Genomic DNA, 20,888 nt, shown 5'->3' on the forward strand with positions numbered 1-20,888 from the left:
AAAAAATACAATCAATTAAAAAAAAAATGTAAATACAGTTCAGCGTTTTGTTTATAATTATTATCTCTTATGACGTATATTTGCATCTAATGTGTTTTTCTGACTTTCAACTGTGTCTTCTTCGGTACATTAATTAAAGTTTAAAAAAAAGAAGAAGCAGTTTCTTCTTCAGTAGTTGTTTCAGGTCTTGCCGGTGCACTGCTGTTGATATAGCGCCTCCATAAAGGCGCAACACTGCAACTGCAGTTAAAATGCGTTCCCGAGTCAATTCTCTATTTTCTGAGTGACATCCAGTTTTAATCACTTTGATGGGTACATGCAGGCCATTTTCACATATTTTCCTTTTGCATCACCAAATACACAAATACAATTTATTTCCACCAGTGTCTTGCGATGTATTTATTCCAAATCAAAACGTGTCTCGCCACTTCTCCAGGGCTTACTATACCACTGAGCCCAAGCGTATGTGCGCGCGCGCGCGCGTGCGTCAGGCCTCCAGGAGGACGTGCCACCTGCACACTTGGCACCCGCGCGCGTCCTTCATGTCCCTCCAGTGCACGCGCTCCTCCTCGCCGCTGCTGTTCTGGCCCAGGGCGGCCCAGCCGATCATCTCCTTCCGCTTGAGGCGGCGGCGGCGGTCGTACACGGACGCCATGAGCGTGACGTCAGCCAGCTGGAAGAGCGCCACCTGGAAGACGAACGTCTCCTTGTACACCGGGTTGGGCTGAGCGCGGCGCACCGACGTCTTGCAGCGGGAGATCTCGCGACCCACCGAGTTGAGCAGCGTCAGCCGGATCGACGTATCTGAACCGCAAGTGGGACAAGGTCCAGATGGAAAACGAGCGTGAGGGACGACGAAAGAACGTGAGCCGAGATTGGATTCTACGGAGCCCCTCAGGTGGTCATGGTGGGTGTTGCGTGGTGACTCGAGTGCAATTCCGCTAGGGAGCAATAGAGGGTGCTAGCGGTCTGTGTTACTCCCGAGCCCAGGGAGAGAGTGAATCGTTTGCTGACCTGTTTGGAGTTGCACTTGCCCCCCAAAACAAAACAAAGTGCAAGTAGCGTTAGCTTTGCCTTCTGCGAACGCACCAAGCCCAAATCCAGCCATGGCCAGTCCAATTGCAGCCGATGCAATTACAAAATCCAATTGCAATTCAGCACTAATGACGTCAAAGATTTGAAAAATGGTGAGGAGGGACAACATGGAGAAGAAACAAAAGAACATTAGGAAGAACAGCAACAAGATGAAGAAGACGAAAATCAAGATGCAAATGATGAAAATGAGCAAGGACGCTCATGATGAATGACCCGTTAGACGGGGAACTTGAAGGAACAAAGAACGCCTCAGAAAGACCAGAAAGGAAGTAGCCAAACGCTGGCAAGAATTCCCAAGACGAAGGGCAGGACGAGAACGTCGACGATCAAGATGACCAAGAGATGGAAAACGTCCACAGAGGACACAATAAAGGACATGACGAGGAAGACGAGTACCTGGAGGTCTGCCGGCAGCCGTGTTCCCGAAGCGGCTCCCCTTGATGATCTCCACCGCCATCCTCCCGGTTGTGGCGCTGTAGGACAGACCCATCAGGAGCTCGGGGCCGGCGCTGCTCGTCAGCGAGTACGTTGACGACGCCGTGTCGCCGGCCAGGCTGAGCTGCGAGTCCACACTCTGCCGAGAACCAGAACCGTCAGGAACCCACCGCAGAAGAACGGCGCCAAACGTCCGCAAACTACCTTCATGTTGCCTTGCGGCAACAAGACCAGACGGATGTCGGCGGATCCTCCGGCCCGGTCCACGCCGGCCAGGGGCAGAACCGTTTCGCCCATCATCCGCCGCCGGGACATCCTGCCATCCAGCGCGTACATGCGGAAGCGAAGCGCCCACGCCGGCAACCGGGAGGCCTCCACGTGCGTCAGGGCGAAGGTCTGGCCGAAGCCCAGCGCCGCCGGGCCACCGTCGGGACCCGGAGCCGCCGAGCTCAGCCGCCGGAGCGAAGTCTTGTGTCTCTGCTTCTTGGCCGGCAGGAGGACCACATGCACCTGCCAGCCGTCCGTCCCGCTCCGCCGCCGCTCGGGAAGGTCTTGCGCCGACACCACAGTGACCAGCAGCTTCTCGCCGGCCGCTCGGTACTGCAAGGAGACCAGCAGGTCGCAGCACTTGGAGACGGGCGGCGGCGGCGGCGCCGTGGGCGTGGGCGGCGGCGGCGCGGCGGCGGCGTCCTGAGTGAGCGACAAAAAGGGAGCCCGGGTGACACTTTGACTGGCATCCGGCTTATTGACGCTTTGTTGTCAGCTTGCTTGTCCCGTGTGGGGACATTTTGGTTGCCCTCAGTTATTTGCCGTGCGCAGTACCTGAGGCGTCCATGCGGCGGAGTCCTCAGCAGTTTGCCGACCCCCCGAATCCACGTCCGTGATTGGCGTTTTACCGGCGGAGGGGGCGGAGGGCACGGGGCCCTCCTCCCACGCGGCCTTTGAGTGCTGCTGCGGTGGCGGGGGTCCTTCTGGCATCTCCCCCCGAAGCTCATCCGGACGGTCCGGCTGGCAGGTCGCCGCGGTGACGGCTGCCGGGAAATCGTCTGGAAGCAGATTGGCGCCACTTGGTTGACCGCCGCAATTCGGCTCTCGGACGCAATCGTAGCGGCTTTTACTCGGAACGGATTCTATGCAAGCTGCCAGATTGTAAATAAACGGATGGAGCGAAACAAAATACGGACAATCCACAAGAGTTGGCAGCTCTGAGGTTGCTATCGACAAATTGGGACTCGATATCTTGGCCAGCAAACCACGGGAGTAAAATGAGACGTGACGTTAACGATCATGAAATCTTGAATATTGTTGACAAATAAAAATGAGACTGAATGTGGTTTAGAGAATAAAAAAATGATGCTAAAATGTCGCTTTGTTTCCGTTGAACAAAACAAGATGTGACACTAAAGAGACTCAAATGTAATTTTCTTTGATGAAAATGTCCTCAGTTTTCATCAACTCAAAGTCAAGTACGGGTTTCATCCAAAAGTTTTTTCTGTAAATGTCGTGAACTTGCGACTTCTGCCTTTTTCTTTTTCTTGTGTTTGGCTTTTTGTCTTAGTGTTTGTCACGCGTTCCTGATCTCGTCCCTCGTTACGTCTGATCACGTCCACTTGTGTCTTTCTTCCCTTCCCAGTGTGTGTGTGCGCCCTCAGTGTGTTCCTCACGTGTGTCTCATTGGTGTATTTAGTCTCTCGTGTTTGTTCAGTGTGGGTCCATCGTCATTTGCACGTGTGGTCATTTGCACCAGATCAAAACCAGTCATGGACAACTGTCAGCAAAATAAAACCTACCAAAATGACTGTATGGGATAAAAAGTCAAAAGACAGGCAAAAGGACATCCCGTCCCAAACCAGATGAGCGCGTACCTTCCCAATCCGGCAAGTCGGCAAACACGTTGCGGAGTCCCCTGGCGCGTTCCGGCGGCCGCTCCGAGCGCAAACTGTGCGCTCGCGAGACGGACATCTTAAACTGCTTCATCATCTGGTTGTCGCTGTCCGAGGACGATTGGTCGCCGTGGTCGTCCACGCTCTTGGCTGGACGCACACAGAAGACGGGACAAAAATCATGGCACTTTTATTCCCCAGCCAGACCCAAGTCCAATTTGAGGACGCCGTTGGGTGGTTCCTTTTATATCTCGTGTTCCGGCGCCGTTTGCTGGCGAGACGTTCCCAGCCGTCATTTGCCGCCATAAGATCTTGTTAAGCAGAAGATGCCTTTTTGTCCGTTTTTTTTCTTTCCGTTTGACTTTTTGGCTTTTTGTGTTCACGCTTCTGTTGCTCCGTTACACGCACGCGCACGTGTCTGCCTCCGCCACACTTTTTTATGCTACACAAATAAACGTAACTTACAAACTGCCGCCTTAATCCTAGCGAGCCGCCGCTTTGTGAGCTAATGTGAGCGGACGGACGACGACGCGGCGCCGATGGAACGTCAGCTTCATCCTCAACGTTTCAAGCGGCTCACCTCAAACACAAACAAGGTCGACAACAACTGAAGCGCAAAGTAACGAAGTAACACTGAATCGACACATTTCAGATGCTTGTGTGTGTGCTTTTTGTGTGTGTGCTTTTTGTGTGTGTGCTTTTGTGAACTTCAGTTGAAACTTTTTGGATCTTTTTGATTCAGCTGCAAAAGAACGAAAGCCGACTTGGTTGAACCTCTGCCGTGTCATGTTTGGGTTCCGTTTTTCCTCGCGTGTCTCTCTGGGTCTTGTGAAGTGTAATCCCGCCCATCCTGGCGTCAACCAATCGCTGCCCTCGGCCACTTGTCCTGCCGCAGGTGCGTCTTGTGTCGTTAGCGTGTGCGTCGATTGGTTGTCGTTTTCTTCCCGTCATGCTGCCGGTTTTTGCCTTTTTGTCCTCAAAAACGCGTTTTGTCTTTACTTTCACCATTTTGGACTTTGCTTTTCTTTGGTATAATTAAATTCCTTTTTTTTTTTACATGACTTCTGCCTCCTTGTCTTGCTTCCGTGCGTTTGGGTCCTAAACTAAACTTGACCTCCCTGAACGGCAGATCCAAGTCAGGTTTTGCATCCTAGCGCTCGCATGCTAACTGCTAGCATCTTGTTTGAGGTGCGACCGGACCGGCGAGTCCCGCCGGAGCGTTTTGGTGCCATGTTTGCTTTGAACCTTTTGTTGACTTTTTCAGCAAACACAGACGTGGCCACACCCACTTTTTTCCTTCTTCTGCTTTTAACAAATGCGAACGTTCTCGCCCATCATGAGGTGAGCGAAACAATGGCAACATTTCAAAGATGCTCAAAAGAAATGTGGAGCACTTTCACACTTTATGATGAATGTATTTTTTTGCAAGTTCCCGGGAATATCGACGCGGAAATCAGCCAATGCTTTAGAAACACAGAAGACACTTTTCTGCGTCTTACTGGACATTTGACAAGAAATAACTGGCAAAAAAGTTGACAGCTAATTCTTGTAAAATGTCATTGAATTATTATTATAGATATTTTTTACAGTATATTAGTGTATTTACTGTACATAAATGAAGTATGACTTGATTTTGGGGCTGGAACAGATCAATTACATTAAACGCTGCAGTTCCTAATGGGGGAGGCGGGACTTCCTGGTTTTCACACATCAGCTTTGTTTCCGTTTCCTGTTTGCGACGTGCGGGCCGCGTGCCACTTCTTGCGCTTCCGCCTTTGTGCCCCTCGGTTTCGAGGTCTCCGTTGTCCGAAGCATATGAGAGAGTTGAGAGGCGGTTGGGGGGCGCCGGGGTGGGGGTGCGAGTGTTGGAAGGCGGCCAGCAGTGGCCGCAAACGGCGCTGATGTGTAAAAGCCGGAAGTCGCCGGCATCTGCCGCATTGCGGTTGCACGCGCGTCGGCCCATTTAGCAAAGCCACATTTGCGCCCAAACCTCAATGGATGTGTGTGCGTGTCAGGCCACGTCTCACCGAGGCCCTGCCGGACTCCCGCCGAGCGGTGGCGCCGGCGCTGCTGCCGGGGCTGCTCCAGACACGGAGCTCCGCCCACTTTGGAGAAGCAGAGCATCTTGTTGATGAAAAGGAAGACGAGCGCCAGGGCCGCGATGAAGACCCCCACCGCCGTCAGGAAGCCCACCGCCTCCATCGTGACTGGTCGCAGCAGGAGGAAGAAGGGACACACGGTGACAAACTCATCAGACCGCACCAACACACAACCCGCACCCGCGTGCGCACAAACGCTGGTTGGGAAGCGTTTGACATCATGTCAAAGCCCCCAAAAGAGCGAGAGACGTGAAGACGTGAATGCGTGAGCGTGGCCCGCCGTTGCCGCGGAAACGCAGCACATGAATAAACAACGAGCTGGGCAACGACCCCAAGTACACGAGACTTGAAAGAAGCGGTTTCAAATCCACGTTTGCATTTGCCGCCTCCGCCAAACACGGATTTGTACGTTTTTCCAAGATCGCAACGGTGGAGACGGACAAAAAGATCCGCACTCAAGTCAAGGTGACGTCGGTTCGACTTGCGCGGCGACGGCAACAAACTCGGTCCGGCCGCCGCGAATCCGCAGCACTCGTCAGCCAGCGATCGTCAAGCCACACCTACTTTCAAAATCCGCAGATGGCGCTGTCGTCGAGTTGCTCATATCTTCTGCTCCTCGTTTTCTTCTTTGACGTGGTCCTCCACAAATCCCCCCCCGTCCCCCCCCACTTCTCACATTTGCTCCTCCTTTTCCTGAGCAACTTCTGCTCGTCTTCTTCCTTGCAGACTTTGAATGCGTCTTGGTCCGACTTCCCGAACTCTTCCGTCTCTGCGTTAACCTCCGGCTCGCTGTTCCGACGTCTGCTCCATGCGTGTGGCGAAGGATGAAGGTGTGGCCCGTAGGCACGCACGCACACACACGTGTTGACGCGCACGCACACACACGTGTTGACGCGCACGCACACACACGTGTTGACGCGCACGCAGCGCCTGCGGCTTTGTGAGCAAACAGAAGTTCAGAGCGACCGGAAAGTAGAAAAGCAAGCGCAGAACCAACACGCGCCCAAAGACGTTTGCCGTCGGCTGGCCAAGCCCAACAGGAAGCGGTCGGCGGAAACGGCCAATCAGCCGGCAGCGTCAGGGAGACGGAAGCTGAGGAGGACTGTGTTACCGCGGTAACCAGGCGGCGTGAGGCTTTTGGACGGTCCTCACTATCCAGCCTGTCTCCTTTCTCCAACACAGGTGAGGGTCGTTATCTTGCTGATGAGCAGTCATTGGAAGCAGCTGCGTGTGGAACAGGGAGACGTGGCTGGATAGTCGACAAACACGCTCCCGACGGCGCTGCTGTTTTGTTGAGGACACGCCCCCGGAAAACCATTTGGTCATCGAACCCTCTTCCCCAATTCCAACCCTTAATGCTGAGTGTCAAGCAGGGATGGGTCCCATTTGCAGAGACTTTGACTTGAACCCGCGACCTCCCAGTCTCCGGGCAGACCCTGAGCTGCTCTTTGCAACAACAAGACACATTTGCCACAACGGTGTCTTTATTGCGCTTTGTTTGGGTCAAACACGGACTGACAATAATCGAAACAAAATCAATGTTTGAACATGAAATCAAATGCAGTCAACCGTTTCCCAGCTTGTCTTTTTCTCTCTCTCACATTTCATTGCTTTCTTCACGTTGGATTTGGGCAATTTCCGTCACTTTTGTTGTTTTAGTCGATGACAAAATTGTCCATTTAGTTTTCGTCGTCTCGTCGAACGGCGTCCGTTTGACTTTTGGTTGGAGAATTTTTGTGTGCGAGCGCAAATATGACAAACGTGTTTCTGCTTGACAACATAACGGGCTCATCTTTCCACCCAACACATTTTTGCAGACAGGACGGACGGACACAAGACAGTCTTTGATGTTTTGTTCTCAGCAAAGGAAACAAAATTCTTTTTCAACTCCATATGAATGTTGACGTCACGACATCCAAACTTCCGCTTGTCACTCGACGGCATTTTCTTCCTTGTTGGCTGAAAAGACAAAAGAAAAAGCGTGAGATGAGGCGACGATGACGATGACGAAGACGATGACGAAGATGATGACGAAGATGATGATGATGACGAAGATGATGATGACGACGACCATGCGGGCGGGCCATACCTTCGGGGCGCTCGGCGTCCAGGACGCTCAGACGATGGATGCGAGTGGACGCGGCGGCGGATTGGTCGCCTGATGGCCGACACAAAATGACAAACGCCCCATCGTCATTTTGCTCCGACGTATCGGCTACTCGTCAAGCCCGCCGATACCGGACGGTAGATCCTCGCCTTTGAAAGCACTTACCTCCAATGCGAAGGTTCTGCTTGGTTCTGGCTTTGAGTGACATTTTGCCGGACCTGCTGCGTACTTTTGGAAGGGCGGGGCCCGACTGCTCGCCGGCGTCCACCTCCACCTGCCGATGGCGGCGGGACTTGCGCACCTGCACATGCAAACGCCACAGCAGCAATTATCGACAGGAAACACGACTGGATTGACAAGAGGGCCGGCCGCCGATTCCAATTTCCTCCGCCGATTCCAATTTCCTCCACCGATTCCAATTTCCATTCACAAGAGATCCGATCCATTTGATTTCCGTTCGTTTGAATTCAATCCGATTGCAACGAACGACGGCGCATGGATTCTTCTGACATGTCAAGGACGCGATGAAAACGTCACAAATGCTGAATTCCAAAGTCAATTTTGCAGCAACACAAACATTGACATCAGCAAGGATGAAAATATTTTCAACATCTCATTCAAGTTAAGTCTTAAGTAATTAAGTCTTTCATTAATGTAAGAAAATACTTTCACATTTGTGTGAACAATTTCAAGAAAACGGTCAAATAGAAAAAAAAATTGCCCTTTAAAATTCAAAGTTCTTCAAGACTTGATGAGAAAAGAGAAATATACAAAGTTTAAAAAAGTAAAAGAAAGAAATCATGAGACTGAACTTTTTCCGGCGGCTCAAATGTCGGAGGACAAAATAACAAAGTCGGGTCCAACGCTGGGCGGCATTTGTGACCGCTTTCATGCCAAAGTATTGACCAGTTTGTGGCCGAAAACCAAACGGCAGATTTTGAAATTGGGCCGATACGGGCCGTCCGATGGATGGGGTCGGGGGTCGGGGGTCGGTCCTGAACTACGTGGCGGTGATGATGACAAACCTCGGCTGCTTGACCGTACGCTTTGGACTTGATGGAGGTCAGCAGTTGCGCTCTTCGGGAACTCTGAACACACCAAGAGACAATCCGGTCAGGGACAGACACAAAAGTGGAACCGGTTGGAACCGGTTGGAACCGGTTGGAACGAGGGGTCAGCGGGTTAGGGTCTATCCCTAACCAACAAAAACGCTCCCGAGTGGGCGCTCGCTGGCGTCCGTGTGGTTCCCGTAAGGCAAGATGGCCGCACCTCTGCCTGCCGAGACGTCCCCTCGCCGGCGTCCTGGTCCAAATCGCTCCCGTCCTGACAAAGCGTATGCGCGCACGTTAGGGTGTGGAAAAGAGGCGTGGCCCAAACCTGGGTGGGGCTCACCTGCTGCTTCCGCTTCTGCCAGCTGTGGAACGTCAGCACGTGACCCCGCAGCCGCGCCGGCAGCTTTTTGCCCATCAGGTCCAACCCCAGGCGGTCCCGCTGCGCTTGCGAGTAGACGGACGACTTGAGCTGCTCGTACAGCCGCTGGACGTTGGACACCTCCTGAGGGCGCGGCGCCGGCAGCGTGTTAGCGAGCCGTCTGGGCGGCCATCTTGGCGGCGCCGCTTACCTCCAGCATGTCTCGGTCGATGAGCTGGTGAGGACCGCACGCCCTCGCCACAAACTTGTTCCGCAGATGAGAACGAGCCTCCTTCTTGCTCCTCCGGAACGTCAGCTGCCGGCACAAAAACAACATGGCCGCTCGTCAAAGACCGCCGTTAAATGCTGGCTTACGAAGCGAAGGGCTTGTTTGAAAGAGTGCTTGCCGTCTTTGCAAGTAGAAGAAGAAGATGGCGGCGGCGTTGCGACGGCTCAAGCTCACCAAAGTGGGCGTGGCGCTGAAGTGGAAGGCTTTGTGGAAGAGCAGCCGACGCAGGATGAAGACCACGTCCAGATGCCGCGCCCCCAAGGCGTCCTTCTCAAAGGTCAGGACGTCCTCCCAGTCCTTCAGCGCCACGCGGATCTGCACACGCACACGCACGCGACACACGCCGAGGCGCTTCTCCGGTTAACGGCGACGCTTTCCTTTCCGGCCGCCGATACTCACCCGGACGGGCGGCGAGGCGGTTTGGCAGCAGTAGAGGCTGTAGAGCAGGTAAAGCCCCCCCGCTCGGATCTGGAAGCTGAAGGGGGGCAGGAAGTAGACCGCCGTCACGTCCAACAGCAGACGGCTGAATGCTCGCTTCTCGCAACCGGCGGCGCCGCTGAAACGCCAAACACATTCCAAGGTTTTGCTGTCAGACCAAAAACCTTGGAATCTCCACGTGATGGTCACGTGATGAAAAGTATTTTTCTGGGGACGTTTGAATGTCACGCTTCGCTTTGAAAACTAACTCATCAGTACTTTGGACTCCTTTGAAAAGGATAAACTCGTTGCTTTCGAAACATTCAAACTCCGGCGCGAGCTGGCACACATTTTGTTATCTCGCGCGCAAAATCACGGTGGGTGGCGCGTTACCGGTGCCGGCAAAATAACCACTGCGTTTTGGGCAAATGATTTCGGCTATTGTTACCCCCTGAAAAGAAAATGCTTGGAAATCATCTGGAGAAGTGCAAAAACGTCACAGTGTATATTTCACGATTTATTATTATGACTTATTATCGATTTGCATTTTACCAGACGTTTAAAGTGACCAGAGAAATGTGGACCACTTATTTCAGTCCATCCGTCCGTCGCTTAAATTGTACATAGTTATGAGGGGGTAAAAACAATGTTATGTGCGTTCAAGTGTGAACTTACAAAAATATATGTCCAAACTTCATTTCCCTCCAGAATTTGGAGAAAACCTCAAAGCGGACAGAATCCGTTTGTTGGAAGCGAGCGAGCAGCTCCTCGCAATCCCAAACAACTTGTTGCTTCCACGCCGAATTCATCTTCCAACTCCAATTAATAAACACAACTACATCTTGAAAGAGTTTTTTTTTCTTTTTGTTTTATTAAGATAAACTGGTTATGGTTGTTCGGCTTACTGCATTGTTGTTGAAAACGTCTCGTGTCTGTGACGTCATTGTCTGGCGACACGGAGACGTTCACGGAGCTCGGAAAAGAGATTTTGTCAAATACGATAATGATTTCGTAGCAGCGAGACTAAATTAAATAAACACCTCAGTATAAAAATAAATGAGCTCTGAAATATTGAATATTTTGCAACGCGCGTTGCAAATATTTCACGCGCCTGATGGTTTGGGCCGAGTACAGCCATGGACGGGCGCTACTGGATAGCCAAATAGGGAGCAAAAATGGGCTGATGTCTGCATGTAACTCACTTTTTTGAAAGACAAAAGATGTTTCTTGATGCTATCATGCGTCACGGATAAGCCTACAATTATGTACATTAACAGGTCCATGGCCAATATACATATATATATATATATATATATATATATATATATATATATATATATATATATAACCAAAAAAAAGAGGCGCCACCATGTGGCGCGGCGTCATACTACGGATTGTTACACATTTCAGGTTATTATTTATTTATTTTCAACGTTATGTATTTTAGTTTTGGCACTCGAGTTTGGCTGCGTAACAAAGTTGCTCTACTAGTTTCCAATGCAGTCCGGTAGGTGGCGGTATTGCGCATAAACGCTGGTTGCCAAGCGGCGAGCGCAAATCAAAGAAGAAGCAGCCACAACAGCAACAGGAAGCGGAAGTAAACAATCTCCGGCTGACGTGGAGCCAAACGAAATCAAGTCGGCCTTTGTTTTGTACAGCAATTACTTGGCGTCTTGTGTCGTTGAACCCGACGAAGAAGCGCAGAGAGAATCGAGTCGCAGGTCGTGCCGTTTTCCGCCCGCAGCAAAATGTCGGCCGTGGCGGACGCCAGCCGCCCGTTCGCCGGCCTGGCGTCGGTGTCCGTTCCGGAGGACACCCCCGTGGAGGGCGACATCTCCGTCCCGGTGGACTCGTCGTCGTCCTTGGCCGGCGGCGCGGGGGACGACGACGAAGTGTCGACGCTGGACGAGCCGGTGAAAGAGACCATCCTGAGGGACCTGCGCGCGGTGGCCAAGAAGTTCGTGCACGTGCTGTACCCCAAGCAGAGTTCGGAGCTGCTGCGGGACTGGGACCTCTGGGGCCCGCTGTTGCTCTGCGTCACCTTGGCGCTGCTCCTCCAGGGCGGCGCGGCGGCCCGCTCCGGCGAACAGGCCGGGCCGCAGTTCGCGGAGGTAGGTCGGCCCGACCTAAAACGTCAACGCGCGCGCACGCACCAAACTCGTGCGTGAACGCAATTCATCGAACAGCGTCGACTCGCGGCGTCTGACAAGGGAAGGGAGTTAGTTGAGTTTTCTTGAAAACAAATTGTGTCATCAAAAATGCATCCCCCAACTATTTCAGGCTTGAAGGCCCCTCTGCAGCTGTTGAATCTTTTGGTATTTGCATATCCTACTGAAAATGAGATTGAATAATCAGGGATTCAAATATCAATGAAAATATCGGTTTGATGCTTGGTAAAAAAAAGCAAATTATGAATACAGAAGACAACACAAACTTAATAATGATTGGCCAACTGATTTTCATTTTCAGATCATCTCATTTCTTTTTTAGCTTAAATGTAACCTCGGCCTATCAGCACACGGCGTTCCTGTCTAGAAACGGTGAGTGCGATTTTCGACAAATCTCTTCCCGTCGATTCGATTGCATGAGACAAAGTGAGGTCAGAACCACGTTTGTGATTTTGCCGACGAAAAGGGCACATATTCCAAAGGCCAGGTAGTGAAAGTGATCAGTAGGAACGGCAAGTGTGTCAGGCTGACGAGCCGATGGCTCTCCAAGTTAGCCGTGAGCGCGGTTAGCTGCCACCAAACACTGGCACCAGGTGCCTGCAATTAGAGATGTGAAGCTTTGTGAACCTTTAAGGCTTCCTTTCAAGTGCCACCAGTCACTAAAGCGTTTCGGCTCGTCAGCACGCGCTGCGACGTATGAAGCTTCGAACGTCATCGGTCACGTGATACTCGCAGAATGATACACAAAGCACAATTTTGGAAGCAGTGTGATTCAGGAAGTTAGCATGTCTCGCGTTAGCGGCTAGTTGCAAGTTTACGCCGGAAAAGTCCAAGCAAACAAAAATGTCTGATATTGTACGCGGAGTCTTGACGGCTTGCGTGTGTGCGGCTCCGCAGGTGTTTGTCATCGTGTGGCTGGGCTCCATCGTCATCACGCTCAACTCCAAGCTGCTGGGCGGCACCATCTCCTTCTTCCAGAGTCTGTGCGTGCTGGGCTACTGCATCCTGCCGCTGACGATGGCCATGGTGGTGTGCCGCCTGGTCCTGCTGGGCAGCGCCGGCGCCGTGGGTTTCGCCATACGGCTGGCGGTGGTGACGGCGGCCTTCGGCTGGTCCGCCTTCGCCTCTGCCGCCTTCCTGGCCGGCAGCCAGCCGCCCGACCGCAAGGGCCTGGTGGTCTACCCCGTCTTCCTCTTCTACTTTGTCATCGGCTGGATGATCCTCACCTTCTCGCCGGCGCACTAGAAAAGCCGGCGAAAGGACCGAAGGCTGAGGGTTTGTCGCAAAAGGTTCTTCACTTTGTCTGACCGTGAAAAGTTTGGATTTGCCCCTTTAAAGGCAAACATTTCACTCTCACCCGCTGGCGCCCACGTCACTCACCGGGCCAGGACCGGACCTCCACGCGAACACACGCGGTCACAGATGCTACAGTTCAACATGCGCAGCGTTGCGTCGTCGGTCGTCCCATTGATGGATTGGCAAATGGGTCCAATATGAACGTATCGGACGTGTGGGTGAAATTTGTTTGACTTATTATTTGGAGGACTGCTGATTAGCGCTGATGATTAGCGCCGAGGGCTAACACTTTGGTACACATGCGGCAATGGCGTCAACTCGGTGCTTGTGGTGTTGTTGTTGGGACTTGGGAACAATCGAGCCGCAACAATTGACCTTACCGTGGCACGCCCCTCCCCGCTCACCAAATGCGACGAGCAGCCCCCTCCGACATTTACCCGTCAAGATGAACTCAAGTGCATGCACAGTAATGGCAAACTCGGCAGATCAGCGGGGGGGGGGGCTTTCATTTCTTTAGTGAAGGTTATCGTCCCTCCCTCACCATGCAATTTTGACCCCCAAAAAAGGAAACATTTCTCGTCCAATTCTTTACTTACCTTCTGAACCGTTTGTTTTTGTTCGGCAATTAACAAAGAAATGTGAAAGTTTTAAGATTTCAGGTATTTTTACATTTTGGGGAAAAATATTTAGGGTAGAAAACTATAGCGATCTATGGTATTTACTTGCTTAAGTTTCCATTTCACTTTTTAAGGCGTACTGATAACCTTGGGAGCTCTCTGAACGGTTTGTTAGAAATTTAAAGGTATGTCAATTGTTCAAGATTAAAAAAACTTTTTGAAAAGTCTGACAAATTGTTCAATAAACATGCCTTGAGACATTACAATAGAGTCAAGATTGGTATTTGTATTTTATTTATATATATATATATATATATATATATATATATATATATATATATATATATATATATACATACACACACTGGTTATAGAAGTGTAAAGACAAAATATTCAAAACATACAAAACAATAAACGCAACTAAAGCAACATCAGAAAGTTTGGCTTCAAAATCACGCAAGCATAAGCTGCGCATTTTACATGTTAGAAAAAGAGTAAGAAGTATAAACGGATCAGGTCCTGCCCCTTTAACCAAGTAAAGTAAACCAAAAACAACTGCTAATATACATCAAATGTATCTTGCTGACCAACAACAAAGGTTATTTTAGTAATTATTAACAGTGATCACGCTGCCTTTTCCTGTGATCGAAAGGAATCACATTTACGTCTCTTGACGCGGAAAGTTGTCAAAGTTGTTCTGAGTTAGCAAATAAATGTGCGAGTGCACATGTTGGAATGTCAACGTCGCTTATGTCGCTGGTGGGAGAAGTCAAGCCACCAGCGGTCATCTTACGTTGTCTGCCCAACTTGAATCATTTCTTTGCTGCGTTGTCACGTTATTTTCTGCCTCTGTGGTGAAAATGCCACACATTTTGTAGCAATAAATCTGGGAGAAGCACGACTTATTGGCTACATTTCATTGCTAAGAAAAAAGACTTTGTCGAAGGTGTATTTCCGGGTGCTACTCAAAGATTGGTCTCGTCATCAACAATGAAAGTTGTTTTTTGGGGGGGGGGGGGGCGCTAACCTCCGCGAGTCGCAATTCACCATGTTGAGGAATTGTAGGTACTCTTGACGGCAGCGTAAAACGCGCACTGCCACAAAGCAGGGCAAGTTGTCCGCAAAAGTGGCAACGTAAGATGGCCGCCCTCTGGCTTCAGCCGCGAGAGGCCTCCTGCGTGCGGGTGGCGCTCATGCGGTCGCCGAAGAAGAAGAAAAAATAAGGCTGCTTGCGGAATCGCCGTCACGTCCGGTGACGCGGCGTCACCTTCCGGCCTGGGGACAATGGAGAGCGAAAAAGCCAGCGTCGCCTTCACCGCCGCCAAGTCCGACAAGCAACATTGACTCGAGAAGGAGCCCGACGGCGATGACGTTTGAGCGGCACGAGCCCACCACAGCTTGCGCCGAGGCCTCCCGCCGCGGGCCTTAGCCGGCGAGCCCGCCGCCATGTCGGGGCTGCCGCCGCTGCCGCCCGAGCTGTGGGTGTCGGTGCTGAGCTTTTTGGGCCCCGCCGACATGCAGGCGGTGCGCTGCTCGTGCCGAGCCCTGCGCCTGCTGGCCGACCACCCGTACCTGTGGCGGGGCCAGGCGGTGGTGCTGTCGGACCTGCGCCGCTACACCTTCGGCTTCTGGGACACGCTGCGCCGGCGCAAGCTCACGCGCGTGGCCGTGCGCCACCTGCGCCGCAAGGAGTGGCGGCGCCTGGTCAGGTTCCTGCCGTCGCTCAGCGCGGTGGCCTTCGTCAACGGGGGTCGCGTCTACAAGCAGAAGTACCTGGACCACCTGCTGCAGTTCTCGGACGTGCGCGAGCTGGCCGTGCGCGACGCCACCTGGTGCGAACCCATGCTGGGCCCGGCCCTGGGCTCGCACCTGAGCGCGCAGCTCACCCACCTGAGCGTGTGCAACGTGCGCCTGCGCTCGGCCGCCGACTTGGTCCGCGCGCTGGCCGGCCTCGGCAACCTGCGCTATCTGCACTTCCACCAGCAGGGGGAGGGCTGCGGCCTGGACCGCGTGCGCCCGGTGCCCCGGGACGACTTCCACCGCATGCTGACGGGCCTGGCCAAGCTCACGCACCTGTCGTGGGGCATGCGGGGCGAGCCCCAGGAGCCGCTGCCCGACGACTACCTCAGCCCGGCGGAGCCGCGGCGTCCGGGTAGGTCCGAAAGCCGCCGGGGGGGCCCCGCTCGTCTGTCTACTGTTCTCCAACCCCGTTGGTTTCATTTGAGTTCTCCAAAGCTTTTGATTATTATTTCTTCTCACACCGGAACGCTCGCTTCTGTCTGCTTGATTCGGCGGCTTGATGGACGGCTCGTGTCAATCTTTGCCATGGGACGTGTGCTTCAGGCTCGCCGTACGGGGGTCCGGCCCTGACCAGTCTGGAGCTGGTGGACTACCCCGAGACCATCCTGCCCTACAACGCGCTGAGGAGTTTGACGTCCCTGCGCTCGCTCACCGTGCATTACCGCTACATCCGCGACGGGCTGGACTGCCGCCTGGCGTCCTGGCTGGCGCCGCTGCGGCAGCTGGAGACCCTCAGCATCGTGGGTGAGTCGCCGTTTGCGGCCGTCGACCTCCCACAGCGCCAAACTCGCCAAAAGTCTCATTGGGGAGAAAAGAAATATTCTGTGCAAAAACTAAAATCCTTGTGAAAAAAGTTCTTTTGATTTTATTTGATTTTTTCCGCCATCTATTCCGGGCAACGTAAGCAAGACGGCAAAAATCGACATTCAATTCAAAAATGGACGTCACTCACTTCACAAAACGTGTTCTGTCGGCAACACGCACACAAATATTTTCCTTGGTATGAAATAAAGTGCTGTCATCTGCAAACAAAATCCATTTTTAACTATTTCAAAATGCTTCTCAAATCGGAATTTGCCAAAATGGCGGAGAATTGACTTTGCGTCCTGTTGTCAGGCGGGAACTCCCTGTCGCTGTACACCACCACCATCCCAGCTAGCGTCACGCGGCTAACGCTGCGCGTGGCCATCACGCTGAAGGACTTGGACTCCATCGCGCCCAAAGTTCTGGCCCTGGAGCACCTGGACATCGAGCAGAACCGCTCCAGCGGGAGCCTGTGCCGGCGCATCCCCATGCTGTTCCCTCAACTGCGGACGCTGCGCATACGGTGAGTGGATCGGGCCCGGAACGACGGAGAACGATGGGACGGGACAAAGGAAGGCAGGGACAGCATAAGTTGAGACCACACAGGACGCCTCCCTCAGCTGTAGCTTTGTCCTTTGGCAATTTCCACGTCAACAAACATTTAACGGTTGGACGTGCGCATTGAAAAGCTTAGAGAAGGTCACGTTCGGTTGACCCGCAAACATTTTAGGCTCATCCTGAAATGTCACTGGAAAGCCCAAAATGGACAACTTTTTTTTTGTGACTAGTTTATGTTGAGGCAAGACTGGGCAGGACTACGCAAAACTAGGGACGGCTACCAAAGACGGTCCTTTTTTTGGGGTCGGAACTACTGAGCACGTGAAATCAAACGGTGTCTGGTTTCGGTCCCGAAGCCCGGTTTCTTCATTTTTGGCGAGATTTCAGCATTCCAAGGTGGGTTTGAATCGATGGCGCTCCGCGTGCCGTCTTCAAAACCACAAGGAAGCAAAATAATCCTCGTCCAATGATTGATCTTCTGCTTAACTTTGTAATTTGTCCCACTTGCACAAGACGGGACCGGAGAATGTGGGTCGGGTCGGGACTAATGCCGCTGCTGATGATGTATGCGGGTCGGTCCCCTGGCAGGTTCTTCCGCCGCGAGCCCGAGAAGGACCTCCTGAGCCTGCAGCGTCTTCGCCACCTGGAGCGTCTGGAGCTGCTGGTGGAGCGCTCCTTCATCCTGAGGGACTACCTGAACGGGCACCCGTGGCCCAGTCCCTGCGTCCAGGAGCTCATCAACCAGCTGGTGCAGCTGTCGGCCAACCGGATCACCGTGGTGACGGCCATGCGCCGCCGGAACCCGCTCAGAGAGTGCAACTGCGTCTGGGAGGGGGACTGACGGGAACCCTGGAGCGCCTGCTCAAGCGCAACACCTCGTGTGAAGTGGACAAGGTAGGACTGGACAACATAGCACGTGGAAAGACGGGACACGGCAAGATATAGGAATGAACAATTCTGGACAGGAATTTGTTCTTGTTGAACGAAAAATAAGCAACATTCAACTTGACAAGCATCAAATGTGTAAAAGTTGTTTTTTTTTTCTTTTGTGATTACTGCAAGCTTGAAATGTGTTTGTTGTGTCTTTGTTTTGTTGCGACGTCCTCAAGTGGACTCGTTTTGCATCAATTGAATTTAGATCCTGATTGGACTGCGGAGGTGAAAAAGGTTTTGTACATTTGTTGTCGTCACAAGGTGAAGAAATTAAACCATGTCATCCTTTTTTTCTCTCCATGCATGAGATGATTTGGTGGCACAAAATTCCAGCTGAGCGTTCAACACTTCTGACGATTCGGAATCGAAAAAAAAGAAAGAAAAACGAGGCGTGTCCGTCAAACCCATTTCGTTGGTGCGTGCCAGTCCTTTCAAGTATAGGTGTCAGTCCTGCAGGTTCGGGAGGTTTCCCTTCTCCAACACAGCTGATATATGATCAGCTCATCAGCAAGCTCTGCACAAGTTGATTGCAATCAAACCCTCCAAAACCTGCAGGACCCGGGTTTGACACCTATGCTTTCAAGGGTCGGAAGCCAGACCCGACTTGAAATGGCCGCTTTTGCGAAAAGGGTTGTGGGCGTGGCCTGGCTGCGATTGACGGCAGCAGTGAAAACTACGGTTATGTTAAATAAAGGAAGCGAATGCTATGCTAACGAATCCCTAACTTGCAAATGGGGATGTTTGCAAAACGCGACGAGCTTCGCCATTTCCCAGTGTTGTGGTTTGAAAGGGTTTGAAAGGGCGACGGCCGGCATTAAACGCAGTCTCTTTAAATCATCGACTAACTTGTAAGAGCCGTCAGAAAGTGGTCCCAATCCTGATTTCAAGTCGGCTTTATTTGAGGAAGCACTTTCAAAAGAGCCGCAGCGCTTGCGAAGCAACATAAGGACGATTATTTTGTGTTTCATCAAAACAAGGCTTGCAAAAGTTTGCTTTTATTGTGGAAAACGATCAAAGCAGGAAATGAAGCGTTTTTTCAAAAGTTGCTTTCAATTCTGCACTGTGGAGATTAGTTTCGTTTTTGGGGACGAATGTTGTCCCCGGTCCGACGACCGCCGCCTCAGTACAGAACGGCGGCGGCAGGCTGGGATTTCTTCCCACATTTCGGTGACCGCACTCCAAATTCAGAATTCCATGAGGTGCGTGTGCGGCCCGTTGGTTTGCAGGTGGAGGACCTGCCGGTTCCCGTAGGTGCCGTGGTGCACGCCGACGCCGGCGCCGGCCGCCTGCTGGCACAGAGCCACGAAGCGGCTGTAGAGTCGCTTTCCGTCCTCCTTGGCCACGTTGTGGTGATACTGCATGCTCCTGCCTTTGGCTTTGCCCCCCAGCGTGGCCTGAGGGACCACCAGGAGGCTGCCCGGGAGCTCCGTCAGCGACACCAACTTCCCGGACGAAGACTCGCACAGTTGCACGTTGAGCAGCGTGGAAACTGCGCAAGAGGACGGCGTGGGAAGTCAACTTTTCATTCTCTTGTACACAAATGCCGGCTACTGAAACATTCATGCCTTCAATTCAAAATGGGACCGCTGTCTGACCACGCCCACAACGCCAATATGGCGTGAATGACTACGCAACGGGGTCAAGTGTGCGCCTTCCACGCTACCTTACAGGTGGTCCTGTTGAAATGAATTTCATAGCTATTCATCTGTTCCACACGCCCCAACAAAAGATGCTTTTAAAGCATTCAATGACCGCAAAATGCTAAAGTGCCAGCAATGAGTGATGTCGTTTACATTTACAAACTGTGAAAGGCTTTCGTGGAGCTCGGACCAAAACACGTCACAAGCTCGCAAATTCTCAAACAAAATGGCGTCTCCCGAAGAGAGGAGATGCGATGTTCGGTGCATCCTCTCTTTCCTGAATACTTTGTGGAGTTCCAGTATGCCGATTTAAAATAAGAGAAGATGTCGACCCGACAGTTGTGGTTTGAAAAGGGGGCGGCAACTCACCCATCTTGGGAAGGATGTCTTCGGTTGCGCCTTTCAAAAAGCAAACGTAGACCACCATTCCTCTTTCAATCTGCAATATTCACATCACAACACATTGGCCGCTGGTCCAAAAGGTCCATTGACCATTAGAACCCTGAATATAACGGCAGCTGGGTTTCACTTTCGGTGTGGATATTTTGCCGTGATTAGCAACTCGCCACCGCGCGCTACTTTGCCGCGAATCGCGCGAGATCTGCAAGATCTCACACTCTCCGCCAGTGTGTGTGTGTGTGTGCGTGTGTGTGTGTGTGTGTGTGTGTGTGTGTGTGTGTATGTACGTGCGTGTGTGTGCCAAGTCGCGGCGAAAGTGAAAACGGCTACAAATCCTGCTCCAGTTCGTTCGTACGCTTTTGAACTACAAATTTGTTGATAGCAACAGTTTATATGCTGAGGGTTGAAAGCTGCTAATGATTTCAAAACAAAGCTCATAAAAAGAGACACAGAAGCGGGTAACACGCATGACTCGGTCCGTCGATGAACCGGAGCCGTTCACGGCAAAATAACGCTAGCAGGAGAGTCGCTGCCTGGTCACGGCAAAAAAAAAAAAATACATCCACTGCCTTTTATTTTCTCTTTTGATGAGCGGAAACTTTGAAAGACGTTATGATGCGAATTAAGTAGGAGTCTCTGTCTGACCTGAACCCACTGAGCTTGTTGGTGCTCGTCCTGCGGCTTCACCTGCAGCCTCGCCTGCAAACATTGCTGCACAACCGTGCGGGCCACCGGAGCCGTACAATCGCTTCTGCCAGCCATGACACTCCGCTAAAACAATCTCTTGCAAGAGAATGTACAAACAAACAACAAAAACGCGCGCGAGCAAACAAAACACAAACGCTAAACACTCACGATCTGCCTTGTTTGAAAAGCAGGAAACGTGAATTGAAACCTGTTTCACTTTCTGGTTGTCACACCGGAAGTTTGAAGAAGCT

At 52.0% G+C, this 20,888-nt stretch overlaps 5 protein-coding genes across 5 annotated transcripts; 2 read left to right on the forward strand and 3 right to left on the reverse strand.

The window, feature by feature from the left end:
* Nucleotides 1-273: 273 nt before the first annotated feature.
* syt16 (synaptotagmin XVI) lies at nucleotides 274-6,838 on the reverse strand. Its single transcript, XM_077560037.1, has 8 exons — nucleotides 6,624-6,838; nucleotides 6,189-6,313; nucleotides 5,441-5,620; nucleotides 3,396-3,563; nucleotides 2,353-2,576; nucleotides 1,735-2,220; nucleotides 1,492-1,669; nucleotides 274-804 (listed from the first exon to the last, which is right to left on the reverse strand). The coding sequence occupies exons 1-8, from the start codon at nucleotides 6,836-6,838 to the stop codon at nucleotides 488-490; spliced, it is 1,893 nt and encodes a 630-aa protein (XP_077416163.1). The 3' UTR covers nucleotides 274-487.
* Nucleotides 6,839-6,978: 140 nt separating this feature from the next.
* snapc1b (small nuclear RNA activating complex, polypeptide 1b) lies at nucleotides 6,979-10,944 on the reverse strand. Its single transcript, XM_077565520.1, has 10 exons — nucleotides 10,411-10,944; nucleotides 9,718-9,874; nucleotides 9,493-9,633; nucleotides 9,241-9,345; nucleotides 9,012-9,173; nucleotides 8,889-8,942; nucleotides 8,645-8,707; nucleotides 7,785-7,920; nucleotides 7,602-7,670; nucleotides 6,979-7,471 (listed from the first exon to the last, which is right to left on the reverse strand). The coding sequence occupies exons 1-10, from the start codon at nucleotides 10,542-10,544 to the stop codon at nucleotides 7,443-7,445; spliced, it is 1,050 nt and encodes a 349-aa protein (XP_077421646.1). The 5' UTR covers nucleotides 10,545-10,944; the 3' UTR covers nucleotides 6,979-7,442.
* Nucleotides 10,945-11,260: 316 nt separating this feature from the next.
* Nucleotides 11,261-14,082, forward strand: yipf6 (Yip1 domain family, member 6). Its single transcript, XM_077565534.1, has 2 exons — nucleotides 11,261-11,846; nucleotides 12,801-14,082. Exons 1-2 carry the CDS (start codon nucleotides 11,484-11,486, stop codon nucleotides 13,146-13,148), a joined length of 711 nt encoding a protein of 236 aa, XP_077421660.1. The 5' UTR covers nucleotides 11,261-11,483; the 3' UTR covers nucleotides 13,149-14,082.
* Nucleotides 14,083-15,046: 964 nt separating this feature from the next.
* Nucleotides 15,047-18,200, forward strand: LOC144051925 (uncharacterized). The gene is made up of 4 exons (XM_077565547.1): nucleotides 15,047-15,968; nucleotides 16,160-16,360; nucleotides 16,733-16,943; nucleotides 17,567-18,200. Exons 1-4 carry the CDS (start codon nucleotides 15,263-15,265, stop codon nucleotides 17,817-17,819), a joined length of 1,371 nt encoding a protein of 456 aa, XP_077421673.1. The 5' UTR covers nucleotides 15,047-15,262; the 3' UTR covers nucleotides 17,820-18,200.
* Nucleotides 18,201-18,786: 586 nt separating this feature from the next.
* Nucleotides 18,787-20,859, reverse strand: dtd2 (D-aminoacyl-tRNA deacylase 2). Its single transcript, XM_077565645.1, has 3 exons — nucleotides 20,596-20,859; nucleotides 19,921-19,990; nucleotides 18,787-19,400 (listed from the first exon to the last, which is right to left on the reverse strand). The coding sequence occupies exons 1-3, from the start codon at nucleotides 20,710-20,712 to the stop codon at nucleotides 19,096-19,098; spliced, it is 492 nt and encodes a 163-aa protein (XP_077421771.1). The 5' UTR covers nucleotides 20,713-20,859; the 3' UTR covers nucleotides 18,787-19,095.
* Nucleotides 20,860-20,888: the final 29 nt, after the last annotated feature.

The sequence above is a fragment of the Vanacampus margaritifer genome, chromosome 1, assembly GCF_051991255.1.
Source record: "Vanacampus margaritifer isolate UIUO_Vmar chromosome 1, RoL_Vmar_1.0, whole genome shotgun sequence".
Lineage (NCBI taxonomy): Eukaryota > Metazoa > Chordata > Actinopteri > Syngnathiformes > Syngnathidae > Vanacampus > Vanacampus margaritifer.

Bases quoted from the DNA above. Each gene is read 5' to 3' on its own strand.
- yipf6 (XM_077565534.1), top strand. From the start codon at position 11,484: ATGTCGGCCGTGGCGGACGCCAGCCGCCCGTTCGCCGGCCTGGCGTCG. The intron at 11,847-12,800 runs GTAGGTCGGCCC...GCGGCTCCGCAG, and splicing joins CCGGGCCGCAGTTCGCGGAG to GTGTTTGTCATCGTGTGGCT.
- LOC144051925 (XM_077565547.1), top strand. From the start codon at position 15,263: ATGTCGGGGCTGCCGCCGCTGCCGCCCGAGCTGTGGGTGTCGGTGCTG. The intron at 15,969-16,159 runs GTAGGTCCGAAA...CGTGTGCTTCAG, and splicing joins GGCGGAGCCGCGGCGTCCGG to GCTCGCCGTACGGGGGTCCG. The intron at 16,944-17,566 runs GTGAGTGGATCG...GTCCCCTGGCAG, and splicing joins CTGCGGACGCTGCGCATACG to GTTCTTCCGCCGCGAGCCCG.
- syt16 (XM_077560037.1), bottom strand. From the start codon at position 6,838: ATGACCAAATGGTTTTCCGGGGGCGTGTCCTCAACAAAACAGCAGCGC. The intron at 2,221-2,352 runs GTACTGCGCACG...TCGCTCACTCAG, and splicing joins CCGCCGCATGGACGCCTCAG to GACGCCGCCGCCGCGCCGCC. The intron at 1,670-1,734 runs GTAGTTTGCGGA...GGTTCTCGGCAG, and splicing joins TGCCGCAAGGCAACATGAAG to AGTGTGGACTCGCAGCTCAG.
- snapc1b (XM_077565520.1), bottom strand. From the start codon at position 10,544: ATGAATTCGGCGTGGAAGCAACAAGTTGTTTGGGATTGCGAGGAGCTG. The intron at 9,634-9,717 runs GTGAGTATCGGC...GTGCGTGTGCAG, and splicing joins CCGCCTCGCCGCCCGTCCGG to ATCCGCGTGGCGCTGAAGGA. The intron at 8,943-9,011 runs GTGAGCCCCACC...ACGCTTTGTCAG, and splicing joins GGCAGAAGCGGAAGCAGCAG to GACGGGAGCGATTTGGACCA.
- dtd2 (XM_077565645.1), bottom strand. From the start codon at position 20,712: ATGGCTGGCAGAAGCGATTGTACGGCTCCGGTGGCCCGCACGGTTGTG. The intron at 19,991-20,595 runs GTCAGACAGAGA...TGAATATTGCAG, and splicing joins AACAAGCTCAGTGGGTTCAG to ATTGAAAGAGGAATGGTGGT. The intron at 19,401-19,920 runs GTGAGTTGCCGC...CCTCTTGCGCAG, and splicing joins AGACATCCTTCCCAAGATGG to TTTCCACGCTGCTCAACGTG.